The 17,922-nt window shown below is 45.2% G+C and overlaps 1 protein-coding gene across 2 annotated transcripts in view; it reads right to left on the bottom strand.

Moving 5' to 3' along the window:
- Positions 1–17,922, bottom strand: part of CTSO (cathepsin O) — a 27,314-nt gene extending 9,392 nt beyond the window's left edge. Inside the window, exons 1-6 of one of the 2 annotated variants that reach the window (XR_004314403.1) lie at positions 17,750–17,921; positions 8,563–8,671; positions 7,863–8,002; positions 5,284–5,451; positions 3,376–3,497; positions 562–725 (exon numbers count right to left, since the gene is read on the bottom strand). Coding sequence is in view for 1 of the 2 variants with exons in the window: in XM_032466221.1 (XP_032322112.1) it covers positions 562–725; positions 3,376–3,497; positions 5,284–5,451; positions 7,863–8,002; positions 8,563–8,671; positions 17,750–17,869 (823 nt within the window). In the remaining variant the exon portion in view is untranslated. Of the gene's footprint in view, positions 1–561; positions 726–3,375; positions 3,498–5,283; positions 5,452–7,862; positions 8,003–8,562; positions 8,672–17,749 lie in introns of both variants that reach the window. The other variant, XM_032466221.1, reaches the window with a different exon arrangement.

The raw sequence follows: 17,922 nt of genomic DNA, 5'->3' as shown, positions 1-17,922 counted from the left end.
TTATTTACATCAAGAATTTAGGACCAGTTTAACAAGGCATCCACCAAAGTTGATTGGGGGAACCCACAGGTGTTTTTTCCTGCAGGTCTAGTGAAAAGGTGCACCGCTAATCCCAAACTCCTAATTTATCCCTCCTTGCCCTTTTCCCCTTGGTAACCATTACTATATGTAAAATACACTACTGTATATAAAATAGATAAACAACAAGGACCTACTGTACAACACAGGGAGCTGTATTCAATTTCTTGTAATAACCTATAACGAAAAGAATCTGAAAAGAAAATATATATGTATGTGTATGTATAACTGAATTGCTTTGCTGTACATCTGAAACTAACATTGTAAATCAACTACACTTCAATAAAAAATTTTTTTTAAAAGAAACCAAAAAAAAAAAAAAACCAGAAAAAAGAAAAACTGTAAGGTTATGAGGACTTAGCTATAACCTAAGTTATAGGTTATATCTATATAGGACCAATTTCAGCATTTTAAAGGATAGCAACCACTTGTCAAACTGCAGGTCAAGCTGGAAAGCAGCCATCAAGTCTTGTTAGCACTCACCTGTTCGGTCAAAGCCAGTCACGAGAACGGCGTGATTCGCCTCCCCGCTGGAGCAGTGATGCTGTATGATGCCGCCCAGGTAATCCTGCCAGCTCACTGCATCCACTATCACTATCAGGGGGCCTGAGGTAAGGAGCACTTTTGCCATTTCGTCTTCTTGGTCACTACCAAAAGAGGAATTGTTGGGTTAAGAAGTTTCATTTTCAAGGTAAAAATATTTTATCAAAGTGATCTATTTAATCTGAACATGGTTAGGTTTGGTGGCAATTACCAAGACTTAAGTGATGGAGGCTAAAAAAAGTCTGTAAGGTTGGCAATCCAGGGTGGCTGTGGGAGTCCAGAACACCAGAAACCCAGCTGGTTGTATATGAGGTTTCCATTCTCCAGGTCAATTCATGGTCCACAATGGCTGCTGGAGCTCCAGCCATTTCACATGTATTTCAGACAGCAGAAAGTGGAAAAGGAAGTGCTGCATCCCTGCTGAGATCCCAGAAACGATCCCACTTTCTGTATGTATCTGCATGGGTCTCAGTGGCAACGACTCAGACAGATGGCCACATCTAGCTTCAAGGAAGATGGGAAACAAAGTTTTGGCTACAAAGTACCCAGCTGCAACATGGGGATTCTTTAATAAGGAAAATGGAAAGCCTGGATGTGTGGAGATATCTCGCCATCTCTGCCACACCAGGAAGAACTGCGAGACCAGCCAATTTAAGTTAGTGAACATCAAATAAAGAAATTACAGGGAAGGGTTACCCAAAAGAGGTGAATAAACTCACGGGGTAGAGAATGCTAAGATGCCACAGAACTAGGAGCAGGTTGTGAAGATGGCAAGAGATACAGTTACTGCTTTCCCACGCGGACTTGTACTGATAAAGTCTGACAATACACAGTACTCCACCTTCATGGATCTTACAGGGACATGATTAGGCCATTAATTTACATTTTTAAAGGTCAGCTATGTGGGTGCAGGACACTGAAACCAAGTGACTGATATTTCAGGCTGTTAAGATAGCATTTGGGAGTTTATGGCTGCAGCAAACCATGGCGAATTAGTGGCTTGAAGAGTGAGTAATCCCTCATCATGCCAGCCAGAGATTAGCTTCCATCAAGGGGATATTCTGTCCACAGATGAGGAAAAAAACACAAGTGCAAAACAGTGGAATTTATTGAAATAGAAACCACACATTCACTCGAAACATTTACTCATGTTACCTGTTAACGTGAAGATCTGTTTTTGAAGATCTGTAAGTAGGCATTTCTAACTGTCTTGTTACAACAAGGTAGTGAATAGAGTTCCCTGTGCTGTACGGTAGGGCCTTGTTGTTCAGCTACTTTATACACAGTAGTGTGTGTCTGCTAATCCCCAACTCCAAACTTAACCCTTCCCAGCCAAACGTGGGGACTTCTTAGGGGCCTCTCCTGTCTAACCAAAGGCCGGGTGACTCCTGTTTCAAGCCCAGTGCAGCGACTGCTGCCTTGTCTCCCTCCTCCTTCCCTCCCTCTCTCACTGTCTCTCTCACTCACACCAATCCCTTTTCTCTTGTTTCTTCCTAATATTTTCCAATTTGCTACTCAGGACAAGGGACTCTCTGAGTCTTTTCTCATGACATTTTGAAGAGCTGGCTCCTTTGTCTGCACACGCCTCACCTAGATTCTCCAGGAACTCACTTTCCCATTTAGAAAGTGCGTTACCTTCACCCTCAAAGGAGGTGTGGACCAGTGTGCTCAGTGACTGCACATCCATCATGCGTTCTGTGTGTCCTGCCCTCTCGGAACCGAGGTGCCTGGTACATGGTCCCTCGTCTCCCTGAGAGCCCCTCCTGCAGATGGGAGCCGTGTGGACCAACAGCCCGTGCCCTGACTCACAGATGGTTATTCAGAGGGTCCATTTTGGACAAGGACCCAGTCTCACCCTGGACTTCTTTCAGACCCATAGGGAGACACCAACTGGACCAAGAGTACATTCAGTGAGCATCAGGGCAGTCTGTCACCTTAGCTGGATTTAATTTAATCTATTTTCTCTGTTTTAAAAGACTGTGCAAAGCTCTGTTCATCTTTTTTTTAAGAGAAGCCAGGAGTTGGGTGAATCTTCCTCTGTCCTTGTCACCCTGAGCACCTATTTTGCACCACATGCAATGGTCATAAAGGACCCCTAGCCACTTGGAGTTCTCATGTGCTGTTAAAGCATTTTCTAGTGTTTATTTTCCCTGAGCCTGTCCAGAGTCACCGTGACCTTCAGGTTCCCACCGCGGTCCTCTTCCTCTCCAGTCCCCCTGACCCCTGCATCATCTCATGCTTCTGGGTGCATGACCTCGTTGACCCCTCAGCATGCTCTCCCCACTCGGCCCTGGGAGGAGAACTTCAGTTTACGCCTTTCTCCCAGCTGGTGACTTGAAAGATGCCAGCAATACAGGGGGCTCTTGGTAAGCAGACTGCCTGGCATTAGCTAGTGTCCACACAAAGTGATTTTTGTTGATTCAAGAGTAAGATTGAAACATGCTAAGGGTAACCGGGACACTTAAATTTGGAAAGAGATGTAAATGTCAATTATGCCTTAAACTGGATTTAAATGTGTGACTTTAAGTTTGCTGTTTCTATTTGTAATGATCCATGGGAAAATAATTAGATTGCATTTAAGAAACGGCATCTCTAGAACTCTGTGGTGATCACCAATTCGTCTCCAGTAAAAAGTCGGTTTTAAAACAATTAAGGGTACGCAGTGATGCAGTCAATAAAGTTATTAATTCCAAACAGTCTACAGAAAATAAATTAAGAAACACGGAGAAGAACACAACAGAAGAAGACACATACCTGAAGTTGTACGCGGAATAACCTTTGATTGAAAATCCAGAATGTGAAGCTGGAAAGTAGCGGCACAGGCCGTTTTGGGCTGTAAACGGGTATTCCAAGTCGCTCACCAGCTTTACTTGCATCTAAAGGAAAACAATCACCGCACATATCCTCCGTCACAAGGCTGCTTTAAAAATGAAACAGAACTTGTTACAACGTGTGAAGTAAGATTCCGCTTGGCCACATTCGTCATGTGGGTATTCCTGGAGTTACTAACATCTTATAAAGTCAAGCTTTCGGTGTTTTTTGTGGACGTCCTAGGTAATTAACCTCGATGTCTTTCTTTGTCCTTTGCTCCTGTTTCTCCTGAGCCTCGTTTTCCTAGGACCTCCGATCTACTGATCAGGTGCAACAGTGTCACCCACGCCCGCCGGCCACCACTGAGGCTCACTCCACCCCACAAGCATCCTTCTCTCCACCTCCCTCTGCTCCTGCGTCTGGCGTGGACCACGAAGTTCAGAGCTGTCCAGCCAGCATCCTCCCCTCCAAACGCTGGGCTTACGGGAGTGAGGGGCGCACTACGCGCTGCCGCCCGTGACACACAGAGCAGCTCCTGGTGTGTGGGGACGTGAACACAGTGGGTGCGTGGGGAAGGATGTTGGTGTGGAGGACCCTGTCTACACAACCTACTAGCACCCTCTCTGTGGTCTCACCCAGTTGACGCTGAATCCTGGAGGATGTCACAGAGTGTACCTGGGTAAAGCCCCCGGAGACGAGGAGGGGAGAGGGCCAGGGTGCATTTCCGTCTCAGCTACTGGCTTGGCAACAGGACCTCACCTCTCAGGGCTCATTTCCACATCTCCATAAAGAGCTGCGCGTTTCGCTGATCTCCAGTGCCCCTTTTAACCTCAATTTTCAGAACCTTAACCTTAACATTAACCTTAATCAGAAATCCTATGGAGCTGAATAATCATACACCCTCATCTTTCTGGGTCATTATGCATTATTATATATCTGCAAAAAAGCATTTATTAAGCAATGTTAAATAATTTTCTGAAAACAGACTTCAGGTAAGATTTTCACATTTTGATTTCTCCATGGCTGACCTGCCCAGAAGTGATTCTTTTTTTTTTTTTTCATTTTTTTTCCTGCTGTAGAATATCATAATCTAATGTTTTTATTTGTTTTTAAAATTAAAAAAATTATTTATTTTATTTTTTGCAGGAGAGAGGGAGGTAATTAGGTTTATTTATTTACTTATTTTTAGAGGAGGTACTGCGGATTGAACACTGGACCTCGTGCATGCTAACCATGCGCTCTACCACTGAGCTATACCCTCCCCGTTTTTAAAATTTTTAAAATTGAAGTATAGTCAATTTACAGTGTTGTGTTAGTTTCTGGTGTACAGCATAGTGATTCAGTTATACATATATATTCCTTTTCATATTCTTTTTCATTATAAGCTATTACAAGGTATCAAATATAGTTCCCTGTGCTGTACAGTAGGACCTTGTTGTTCATTTTATATATAGTAGTGTGTATGTGCTAATCCGAAACTCACACATGTGGAGAACTATGAAACGCTGATTAAGGAAATCAGAGAAAACTTAAAGACATGGAAGGATATCCCACACTGTTGGGATGGAAGAATCAATATTGTTAAAATGGCCACACTGCCACTACAGATTTAACACGATCCCCATCAAATCACCCAGGACAAGTTTCACAGAACTAGGACACATAATCCTAAAATTTACATGGAATCGCAGAAGACCCAGAACTACCAAAGCGACTTGTCCTTAAACCTTGTGATGAACTCCAGCTTGGCTCATCTACGTTTCCGAACCTGAAAACACTACTTTGTATGTGAGAGTGAACTGTCTTGAGTTCGGAGCAGACGTGCAACAGGCAGTTTAAAAAAGCAGGCACCTTACTGAGCCAGTTCAGGGCGCTGAGCGTGGACCCTCCGCTGCAGCCGTAGTTGTCGTAGGAACAGTCGATGACCTGCTGGACACTCAGGGCCTCCAGAGGCTGCCCCGCCCTGGCGCGCGCGGACTCAGCGGCCGCCACCACGCTGAAAGCCCAGCAGCCGCCGCACTGCGGCCGGGGAAACAGAGCGGTGCCCGTCAGCCAGAGCCCCCCCAGACCTAGCTCACCGCGTCTCTAGACGTCCCGCGTGAGCGAGCCGAGTCAAGCGAGCAGGGTCTGGAGGCCGGCAGAGCACAGATGCTGACCCTGGAGATTTTCCAATGGAAAAAAGAAAAGAAAACCAAATTCTCTTAGAAGCATCAAAATCTAGTCACAAATGAAAGGTACATGGGAGGTGTCGCTATTGCAAGTCGGACAACGCAAAATCAAAGTGAGTTTTAGAGACTGGGGAAACACTTGGACTGGAGGTCTTTTCAAAAATGGATCAGGTCACTGAACAGGTGGCCTCTGTCCTGAAGAAGTGTACCCCCCACCGCCCCCTCCAGGCGTCACCCTGACACTGCTGCTGTGCGGTTCACCAGCTCCCCCGGGGGCGGGAGGAGAGCGAGGCGGGGGTGAGGCTGCAGGTGCCCGCGGGGCAGTCCTTATCTGACGGACACAGGGCTCCGTGAACGAGTTTTCAGTCTATCCAGTTGCTAGCGCGGGCACATCATGAACGCATCGAAACGTCCCAGCAGTGGAAACCCATACGGATCCTTCCTCCCTGAAATACTGGCTGACGAGTTTCCTGATGTTGGATCTGGTAATTCGGACAAACAAGACCAGAAGAATAAAGTGCTGGTCCTGGAAGCAAGGGGGGAGGTGGAGGAAACGTCCTTGGGATTTCATGCAAGAATGAAGGGTCACAGAGAAGGCAGGGATGAGGGCAGAACCGACTTAACCCCACATGCTGCAGGAAAGGAGGGGCACCTGGCCGTCTCTGTGGAGTGAAGTTCTGAGCGGCTTCAAGTAGTCTTACGTACTGTGTGTCTGTCCCCGGAGCAGAGCAAGACCTCCACTCAGGGACTCCACTGCAGGGTCTCCGCCCCTTGAGCAATGTCAGTGCAGACCCTGACACCAAAGTGATGGCTAGCGTTAGGTCACCTCCCCAGAGCCACCCAGGAGGGCCTTCCTCTAGTAAAGGGATTTCTAGTTAAAAGTTCCCCTTCCACACAACGTAGGCACTTCTGGATGGTTTCAGACTCCCACACATTTGATAATGAATCCAATAATAAAGCAAATGATTTGGTGGTGGCATTGAATGCACAACATTCAGTACAGAACCTGAGACATAAAAAAGGATCATCCCAACGAGACGGAAGCGCCGGCTTTAGGACATGGGCCTCACGAGAGGAGGCTGAACGACCCATTGAAGTTCCCAATGCAGACAAGTTGAGACCACGTCCCTGTGTCCAGGGACCGACTTCCCGCAGCACTAGACACTCCGTGTGCCTGGCGGGGGCACAGAGCACGCACACCAGCCCTCCACCAGCTGTCAGCGCAGGGGGCTCACCACCGGGGAGGCGCACACCCACCTACACCCTTTTTTTCTTCCATTTTTAAAAACAGAAGTATAGTCAGTTACAATGTGTCAATTTCTGGTGCACAGCATCGTGATTCAGTCATATGTGTACATGCATATATTCTTTTTCATTATAGGTTACTGTAAGATGCTGAATCTAGTTCCCTGTGCTACACAGTATAAACTTGTTGCTTATCTATTTTATATGTAGTAGTTAGTATCTGCAAATCTCAAACTCCCGATTTCAGAGACTCTTCACAAGGACTCACAAGCTGCAGCCCCTCCCGCCCCCACCCCCACAGGCTCGCTCTCCAGGGTAAAAGGCTGCATTTATTGCTGTGCGGATTCACTTCTTTATCGCTTACCATGTGTAAAACTGCCCTGCCACTTGGATTACTTTCCTGTGTTTTCTTTAAAGCGTCACGCAGTTTTTCGGCGCTGTACCCTGACTTCACTTCTCCTGCAATCCTTATTGCAGGATTTTGTACAGTGGGCGATTTTTTAGGAACATTTATGTCACATTATAGCAGGACTGACTGCATCTTAAAGGATCACAGATAAAATGTGTGTGATCCTGCCCGGGTGGGGCTGGGGCTAAGTTTTCTGATGGCGCTCAAGGAATGAGCACCCAAGGGCTCAGGGCACTCTGGTGGTGAAGGTATTTGATTTCAGGTGACTTTTTCGGTGTGGTTCTCTTTTTGAACTACTTGTGCATTTAGCAGTCAAGTCTGCCTCCCCCAGCCCTCTGTCGGCGGGTCTGCAGAAGGCTCGGTGGCCTGGCACAGCTACGGGGCAGTGTCCCCGTGTCAGTGCGGGAAACAGCCAGCAAGGCTTGCCTCAGAATACAGGCAGGACCTTGACATCTGCTCCTTCCAGCAGGATTCTCCTTTCACTGTCACTTTTTGCTGATGGGGTGTGATTTTTACCTACGGAAATGCAAGTCTCATTGAACTTGACCTCAAAGGTGACCTCCCATGCTGAGATGATTAGAAAAGAAAAAAAAAATCTTAAAACATACCGCCTGCTGGTTTCTCACTTGCGTTACAACATGCTTGTCCCTCCAGTCAAATCTTAGCGGCAAAGACACGTTAGGGATGGCTTTCTGCACGTCCGCTGGGTATCTGGGAAATCTGGAAGCTCTGCTTCTTAAATAAATGGCTGGATATAAACATGGAAAAGACAATCAACATTATATTATAGAAGTTCTTTCTGGAGGAACTTTTCTACAGAAGCAATAAAGTTGCTAATGAAATCTGCCATTTGTGCTTTTCTATAACATGAGATGGATTAGCTGAAAACTACAAGAAATACAAATTTCCATAATAGGATTGGAGCTGTCACATGAAATGACTTGTTTGATAGAAACAGGTCAATATAAAACTGACTATAATTGACATTACCTGCTTCATCATAACCCATGGAACCATGGTGTCTTGAATAGAAATAGCAGAGAAACCTGGAGAAGGGATAAGCTGTTGTCCCTCAGAGCCACAGGGAAGTGTCCGTATTCATAATATTTAGATCTGGAGCAGTAATTTGAAGAGTGTGGCCATGAATTTATTTTCCTGTCAGCACCTGTACATGCTTGACACTTACTGTTTAATAAATGTTAATGTTACTCAATTCACCAGATTCACAACTGAACAATTCTCAAAAACTAAGGGCTTAAGTTAAAATCAGGAACCCAACCATCTAATAGCACCACCATCGCACCACACCTTTAAACTCTTCAGGAAACAAATAAGAAAACTGGTTTATTCCGTAGACGGCAGTGGAGTTTTCACGAGGAAATAAAGAATTCAAATATCGATGTCTGTTAAGGCTTTCCTAAAAGGGGGAAAAAAAAACACGCTGATTTATATCACTTGTTAACTTTCCAGAGCCATTTGTGTGTAACTGACTTGGAGATACTTTTCAGATGTAAAAGTCAAAGCCTGATTTATTTCCTGCAAGTCACAGTAAAAGATTATATAAAATAATCAGATTACATTTATAAATGTTTTGTATTAAAAATACTGTCTGATTTCAGGAATAATTTTTGAGGCTGGGAAAGGTACGTCTTAACCATTTATAATTCTCTTCACCAAGCATGCTGAAACATTAAATATATATTTATTTAATGTAGTGAGAAAAATAAAATAAACTGCAAATAAACACTAGACACTAATGGAAGTTGTCCCCAGTGGACACTCCTGTGATCAAACAATTATGAATCTGGAACAGGTTGTCATTTTTATCTTTGGGTTTCCCAGCACAATGAATAAAGTATGAAAAAAAAATGAATGAATAAATAAGTCTGATTCCACCTGAGCTGTATAGCGCTCCCTAGTTCATTTATGGTAAAAAGGCTTGGGGAAAGACACTCATCCTTGAAATGGCCCAGGAAGATCGTCTGGTTTGTCTGTCCCAAGGGAAAAATTGGACCATTGTTTACGGATTTCTCAGCTTTGAGTTTTGTGACAATTCCCTTAGGCTTGTGTTTTATACAGACGTGTCCCAATGTCCTAACACTGACCAACTGCGTGGGTCAGTGAAACTTCAGGACACCCCTGCTGGGTAAGTTCCAACTCCAGCTCTTCCACGTTGGCTTGTGCACCTGTGTGTCGGTCTCAGAAGCCTGTGAGCAGAATGAGGGCCAGGCTGGTGTGTCTCATCACCACTGAGCTCCCTGCACTCAGTGCATCCTGGCGCGACAGACTTAGTAATACATACATGATTGCACTGTGTAAGCCTCGTGCCCTTGATAGCTTTAAGCTGTATTTTTTTTTCCTATGTATATACATTCTTTTGCAGATTATTTTCCATTGTAGGTAATTACAAGATATTGAATACAGTTCCCTGAGCTCTACAGTAGGTCTTTGTTGCTTATTTATTTTATACACGGTAGTGTGTATCTGTTAATCCCAAACTCCTAATTTCTCCCTCCCCCAATCTCCTTTCTCCTTTGGGAACCATAAATTTGCTTTGTATGTCTGTAAGTCTATTTCCAGTCTGTAAATAAGTTCATTTGTATCTTTTTTTTTAGATTAAACATATAAGCGATATCATACGGCGTTTGTCTTTCTCTGTCTGACTTTACTTAGAATGATGATCTCCAGGTCCATCTATTTTGCTGCAAATGACAATAAGCTGTTTATTTTTAAGTAAATTATTAATGAGACTTGTCATAATCTTATTTTTTCCTCATTAAGCATGCCTGGAAAGGTTGCTAATTGATGAAATAATCAATAGTTATCAAGTTTTCCACATTTAAAAATAACCTTGATGAAGCAAGGCTTTGAATATAATTTGGAAAGGAGATGTATACATATAAAAACAGAGCTGGTATGAGGAGGCCACGTAACAGACACAAGCCAGCAACTGCAAACTGCTGAGGATTTCAGAGGACTCATTCATTCTGTAGTATTTACTGGCATCTTTGCGAGTGGAGTGATGGGGGAGGCACTGGGAATGCAGGGCCTTGATAATGCCCAGGGGAGCACGTGGAGTCAGGAGAATGGGCTCCCAGGCCTCCACCCGCAGGGGCTTAACCGCTGTGTCTGAATCACACGACTACACGAAGCGGGCCGGGGTCCCCACCCGCTGCACCCAGCTGGTGACTAAGCGCTGAGCCCGGCCTGTTCGGGGAGACGCAGGTTTGTGGCCGGTGAGCTCCCATTGTCTCCCCTCTTCCTGCAGCTCGGGGCAGCCCTGCACCCAGACACTCTCCCCACTACTCCTGTGATGAAGAAGAAAGGAAGGAAAAAGAAAGAGGAGACACGTCAAGGACCACTATCAGGAATGGGAGAAGGGCTACTGCAGATGCTTCTGGCACTAGAAGAATAATCTTCTGACAACTTTATGCCAATAAGATTCATAACCTGTATGAAATGGACCAAGTCCCTGGAAGACCCAAATGACCAGATCTGGATACTCAAGAAATAGGAAACTTGAACAGCTTTTTAGCAATGAGAGGCTCTACATTCCTCGTTGAAAATCATCCCACAAAGAAAACTCCAGGCCCTGATGGTTTCATGAGTGAATGTTACCCAATTAAAAAAGAAATAATGCCAATCATACACACATTCTTTGAGAAAATAAGAAGAAGAGAATCCTTTGCAACTTCTTTTATGCGATTAGTATAATCCTGATTTCAAAACCAGACCAGGACATCTCGGTGAAAGAGAATGACACCTCAGTGGCCCTCATGACTACAGATGTAAAATCCTTAGCAAAATATTAGCAAATCAAATGCAACAACTTATAAAAAGACAATACATCATGGCCCAGAGAGGTCCATTAAAAAATCTACGTAGGTTTAACATCTGAAAATCACCAACATCATACGCTATGCTGATGGAATAAAAGAGGGAGAAAAACCATATGATATTTTCAATAGATGCAGAAAAAGACCCTTGACGTAATTCACAATCCTTTCATGATAAAACGTCAGCAGTGAATGAAAGGACACTCCTTCAGCCTGACTGAGGGAATCTGTGAAATGCCTGTTTCAACCAGAGGCCAGCTTCCAGAAGAATCCCATGTGTGAATTTCCATGTGACTCAGGTGCAGTGACTTCTGTCATTTTATGGCTGTCACCAGCCTGTGCCAAGACTGCTTGATATTTATAATGTTACTTGTTGGCAAGAGAAAAATCCTCTGAACTCCTAGGGGCTCTACCCACCTGTCTCCCCACCTCTCAGCTCTACCTCCTTCTTTCAACTCTGCAAGACCATTAATAATATTTAAAGTACTCCCTCGAAGAATTCTGAGCAAAGCATAATTCTCTCATATGTCTACACACACACACACGGTGGATTTCTTTATTCTCTTAAATTTGTAACTAACCAAAACGTCTTACCACATAAACAGATACCACATTGCTGTGTGATCTTTGGCTATATACTGAACCTCTCCGGGCTTTATTGTCTTTGTTTGCAAATGGGGCAATACTGACCCGGCAGAGTGTGAGTATTAAATAAGATAATGTTTGGAAAACACATATGACAGTGTCTAATATAAAAATGCTCAATTAAATACTGTCATGTTCTACCTTTTCCCTCTTTAAACACAGAACTTTTGGATGATAGAAAATGTCATTCATAGATGATGTTTTCACATTTTCTTAGGTTAATGTGGAGCAAATCTGTCTCACGGAATCAGATATTACCAGGGATCTACTGAAAGTAATAGACTGCTTTCATAGTAAAATAAAATTATCAGGATATCCAAGAACATTTCGTCTCCTATTTGCTGTGACAACAGGACTCTAGTTATGTCTCCATAATGGTGGTTTTGGATCACTTAAATCTCAAAAAGTCCTGTATCTTGCTTCTGGAAATCACTATTCTTTCGAGTGACTTTCTGGTCTAATTCCATTCTAGTGGCGAGGACAGGTTTCCACAGACACACCACACCCTGTCCATCTAGGCTGAGATCCTGCTAACATCCTTGGTCACAGAACCAATCAGCACACGCGCTCAATACAAGGCAACGGAGGCTGGAACACCAGTCAACTACACAGGAAACGGCCCTAAGGCCAAACAAGATTTTAAATAAGAAACTGACCCTTCATTTTGTTTATGAAAAAAGAAGTGTACGGTTTTGAGGGATATACAGGAAACCTATCATTTGCTAGCTTTGAAAGGCACAGACGTGTGAAAAACAGGTGGCTCACTTAGAACTGATAAATCAAAACAAACTTTCAACAGATCTGTGGACAAATAATCATCTTCACATATTTTTGTTTGGTTTGGTCTTAACCGGATGAGTTACAGTAAGACACACCAGATTCCTGCCTGGAAGGGGAGTCAGGGCCAAAGAACCTAAGGAAATTATCCTACGATTGTAAAATGAGAGAAAACGTGTCCTTCTGACAGTAATATGTACCATACACCCTAAGTCTCTCTAATCAAAACCATACCTTAAGGCCCTGAACCTAAAGCTACCTTTATCATGCCTTCTAAAGCCAGCCCTCCTTCTGAAAGCTGGAATCTCATGTACTCAGAGTTGCCTGTGTGTGTGCGTGTGTGCGTGTGTCTGTGTGCGCACACACACACACGCTTAAGGAGTCACATTTTCCAACTAATGATTAAATGTCAGATGTTTCTGAGTGGTCTCTCCTGCATCTAATCTGCTGCTTTGCTGGCCCAGCTGGGATATTTCATTAATTCTCTACAATTCTTACAAATCCATAAACAGAAAGGAGGGACCTTGTTTGCTCAAAACAAGAAACCAAGAGAACTGTTTCAGTCTGAGAAGGATAAACGATAACTCAGTAAGAGACCTGGCCAATCTCACAGAGAGATCAGGCGGGAGTTTTAAAATTCCTGAGAAACTGACCTTTTTCCCAGATGACTGGAAAGCGCCTCCTCTTCCCTGGGCATCTTAATTTCCCTAACTTTCCAATTATTGGTAACAATAATTAGGAGTTGTTCTCTGTGTCGGGTGAGTTGAGAGGAAAATGACCATCCTCAAAACGAAGTAAGAGTAAAATTCCCCCCGTGGGGGGGGGGTAGGAGGTGGGGGGGGGGTCTCAGCTATCTGTTGGTCCTTAACACCACCTCTTGAAGAAGAACCAGTTCAGTCTTATTCACAGACTGCCACTAAGTGAGAGTAAATTAAACAGTGCATTTTCTTCCTGCAGGTGCTCAACTGTTTCTAAAGGAATAAGCAAATCCTTTAAGACCAAATTGCCTTTGGCTCTAAAATGAAATTTTTCAGCTGTTGGGTACCCTAAATATGCAGGATTGAAGGGATTGCTAAACTGAATGCAAGCAGTTTTCTTAGGTGCTTTATATGAATTAAGTTAACACCGTACCAGGCAGTTGCTAATATTGCTCCAGTTCACAGATGCCTGAACTGAGGCATGGATAGGAAATGTGTCTTAGGTCGCACAGCTGGGATCTAGAGGAAGGTGTAGTTATTCAGCCAGCAGGAAATCCTCAGACGAGATAGAAACTTTCCTGGGCTGCACATCAGTATTTTTGAGCTGAGAAGGCAGTGAGAATTTGATTTATCTTCCCCTCTGGTATCTGGGTTTTCTTCTAACAGTGGTGATTTGCTATGCACTTAGCCGTCTGGTGTGTGCCTGGGATGTGCCCCCGGTACGGCCGGGATAAGCTGCATATTGAAATCACCGAGAAGCAAGCATGGTTTGTAAGATCACTTCCTGCCTGGCACGCTCAGCCCCAAATCTCTCACTTCTGCTTCTCAGACTTTCTCTTAGAGTCCTCAGTGGCAGGTTCCGAGGTTTGGTGGAGGAGAAATCATACATTTTACAAACAGATTTAAAGATTCAAAACGTTCTCCTGGTCGCTGCTTTTAGTTCCTGGAAGTTGCGGGTAAGTCCAGGAACGAGCAAAAAGTAAAAAGTTTGTGTTGGAGTGCTGCTGAGACGTTCTTAGGAGTCTTGGGAGCCGTAAACCTTAGATGGCGATGTTCATCTGACCACACGGCAGTGTGCTGGCCAGCACTCCTGGGCAGTCGATAATCCAAATATCACAGGCTGCCGTTGGGGAAAACAGTATTAGAATAAAATAATTTTTTTCAAAGGATGTACTTCTATAAATTACCACTTTGGAAAAGTTCCCTAGACAAAGCATTTTTTGTATGTTCTGCTGGAATCTGTATAAAAATAGTGTGCACACATATCTAACATGCAAAGTGAAATAAGAAAAGTACAGTCATTTAGTATTTGTGTGTGTGCGTGCAAATAAAGATTGAATTAAAAAGTTGCCCTTTGGCGAACTGCCTAAAACAGCCTGGTTTGCTAGTACCCGTCTTCACATTCTCCTGTTTGCTGGAAAATGGATTATAGTTCCGTGTTTAAACATAACAATCTCCATATACGAGGCTATAACTTCTTCGAGGTTAGCACATGCCTTATTCTCCACTGAATCAGTCAGGAAACCTAGCCCATCTCCTTATACAGAGTAAATGTCAAAGTAATGGATAAACGGTGGACAGGTGAACAAATGAATGATAAATTCTGGCCCGAGACCTCAAGGCTATGATGCATTTTCATTTTGGGAGTGCGCGCGTGAAGCTAGAGCCAGGAGAAATCACCACTCGAACAACAGTACCTTACGTCACATTCACCTCTTAATCTTTCTGGTAGATAGAAATGGTGCTTTCAGGCATCCTTGGATAAAGTCTTTCTGGAGGAAACCACCACGACTGTAAGGCGCTGTGTCTAGCAAGCACCTGTGGCCCATTAGTTATGCTCATTCACTGTAAAATGCTATCATCTTCTATTGAGACCTAAAGAAACGTGCCTAGAAGTTTTTCTTTTTGAAAAAAATGTAGCATGTAACATCACGGCGAGAATTTATAAGGTGAAACTCCTGAAACATTATGCAGGAGTCACACGTGTATTAGCACGTAGACACTCCACCTTTTATGGCCCATTGTTGGGTCTGTGGTCTCCAAAGGGATAAGAGGACCACCTGCCCTGTGGTCCAGCCATGAGCATCTCTGAGCATCTGTGCACAGGTTGTACCACAAAGGCAAACAGGCATGATCCAACAGCTCTGGTCACTTCCAAGGAGTAAAGAGCAGAGGGAGGGGCCGCTGTCCCTCCTGCCACATCGGGTATCCTGTGAGGCAGCCTACAATCATCCAGGAGGAGCCTGGGCTTCACCCCACAACAATGCGATGGTGGTTTGTGGGCAAATGTAACAGATGCCGCGCAACTTCCAACGTAAGGGCTCTTCCTGGGGAACTTAGGAAAATAAAGAAGCCGCGGAGGACAAAAACCTGCCACCAATCTCTGAACCCAGGGCCAGGAGAAACAGGCTGATCAATCATACACTTGCTCCAACTGTGTCCGCAGTGCAATTCCCGGAATACTGTTTTCCACACCTTGCTTCAGACAGCCGCTGCTCACCACCCCACCTGCACAGCTGACGGGAGCTCTCAGCCATCCCGAAATAGGTCACCGACATCCGAGGGCGACAGTGCCAGGCCCTCAGTATGTGTCTACTCTCTCCCTGTTGCTGGTCGATTCTCCTCCGCTCCACACAGATCACTTTATAACTCTGCTTTAAGTTTTAAACTTCTTTTTTTTCCATGTTAACTTGACTGTGGAGCAAATTTTCTAGATTCTGTTCATCGTTTTCCCCTGATAGGTAAACAGTCTCAGCCTAACCGATTCATAATCTGACATTATGAGTTAAAGAGACCTTAACGTGTAGAGTTACACTGAGTTTCAGGCTCAGCGCGCTTTAGTGCATCCTGCCAGGAAGATGCTCGTGGGTACCCAGCAAGCAACACTCTTTCTGCCTTGACCCATGACCAGCTTTCCCACCTAGGTCCAAACAGCCATCGAGGTTCAAACTCAAGTTTCCAGTGACTGCAGACAAGAACCCTAAAAACTCTCCTTTCCTGGGGCCTCCGTCTGGTGAAGCAAACTCCCACTAAAAGCAAATGCTTTGAACACCTTTTCAGACTTTTTCAACTTGAGGTTTTTCAATGTACGGAGAACCCCTGACCCTCTGTCCTCCTCCACTTAAAACCTTCCATCCCCCCACATATACCCTGAATTTCTCCTGAGAAGACTTGTCTTTCTAGACACTCATCTCCTGGGACTGGCCTCCTCACAGGCCCAGTATGAGTAATTACCGCATATAAGTACCTACATATACATTTATAAATAGTATAAATTATATACATTTAAAATATACATTCATTACACTGGCCTCCAATCCTCAAACATTATTTTTGTGAGGCGCATGGCGTGCTTTCATTTCTGCAGTCAATGAACACACCACCAGTGCAGGTGAGAGCATTCTCCCCCTGAGGGCTTTGCTTCACCACCATCTGCAACCAGCCTCAAGGCAGGAGTAGAGTCCAGGATAGAAACTGTTCTCCAGCAATTGTACCAGTGCTTCTGGTTTTGAAAGCTACTGGAACACAAGACCAATAAAATGGAGATGAAAATACACGGCTTGGTTTAAAGAAGAGGAGACGGGATCAGGGAAGGCTGGCCCCTTCTAACCACTGGAGCTGCAGGGCAGAGCAGGGAGCTCGAGGGTCCCATGAGAAAGCTCATGAACATACCAGGAAAAGTAATAACTACAATTCTGATAAGTTGCAGCGTTCTGGATTAGGCATGAATGGATTTTCCTTGATAACGAATGAAACCACAATCACGACATCTCATGAGTTAAAAAATTATTAAATAGTACCAGAGACACAGAACACAGGACTCTAAATCACGATCTTTTGCAGTTTCCTTGGTTTCAGGAAAAGCCTTATATTTATACCTAGCTAACTGGTCTGTTCCTGGGTCTTAAAACTTGGTGGAATCTGAAATGATGAATGAAGCCTTTTAAAAATGATCTGAGAAGGAGATAAAACTCCTCTGCCTTCTGTAAATCAGTCTCCACCGAGTCAGGTGAGCTTCGAAGGTGGTGCACTAATTCCCGGAGCCCGCGTTCAGGAAAATCACCAATGGGTAGGATTCTCCGAGTTTGCTAAATGCACGCTTCGTTGATAAAATTCGGATTACAGAAGGTTACCAGCGCCCCCTTCCGGGAGAAGGACGCCAGGTGCCCTCCGCCCGTTTCTGGTTCCCGTAACCTCAAGGTGGACAGTTCAGGAGGGCGGGGAGGACGCCTAGCGGTGTGTCCTCCCATCAGGAACACCCGGGACGCATCCAGTGCTCGCCTGGGGCGCATCACACAAACCCACAGCCACACGTCTCTCCTGAGGACCGATCTGCGGGCCGGCACAGGCCTGGGGCGGAGCGACCCCTGGCACCCGGGGCGGAGGGGGAAGTTCGCGCGTCCGCCCAGTCCAGAAACCCGGGTGCGTCCTCAGACTGCGCTCGGGGACCTTCCGCCCCGCCCCGCCCAGACGGGACGGGCAGACGACCCTTGCTCCCTCCACCCCCCAGCCCAGACCCCGAACAGGGCTGCGCGGTACCCGGAAGGCGGCCGGAGGGTGGCGGCCCCGCGGCGGGGTCGGGGTCGCGGTCTGGGCGCCGGGGCCGCAGCAGCAGCAGCAGCAGCAGCAGCAGAGCAACCAGAGGTACCTCAGCTCCATCCCGCCTCAGCCATTTCCTCTTTCGGTTCCCGGGCTCCTCCCCGCGGCGGGGC

This window comes from Camelus ferus, chromosome 2, assembly GCF_009834535.1.
Source record: "Camelus ferus isolate YT-003-E chromosome 2, BCGSAC_Cfer_1.0, whole genome shotgun sequence".
Classification (NCBI taxonomy): Eukaryota; Metazoa; Chordata; class Mammalia; order Artiodactyla; family Camelidae; genus Camelus; species Camelus ferus.
This window is presented reverse-complemented; position numbering and strand designations above follow the sequence as displayed.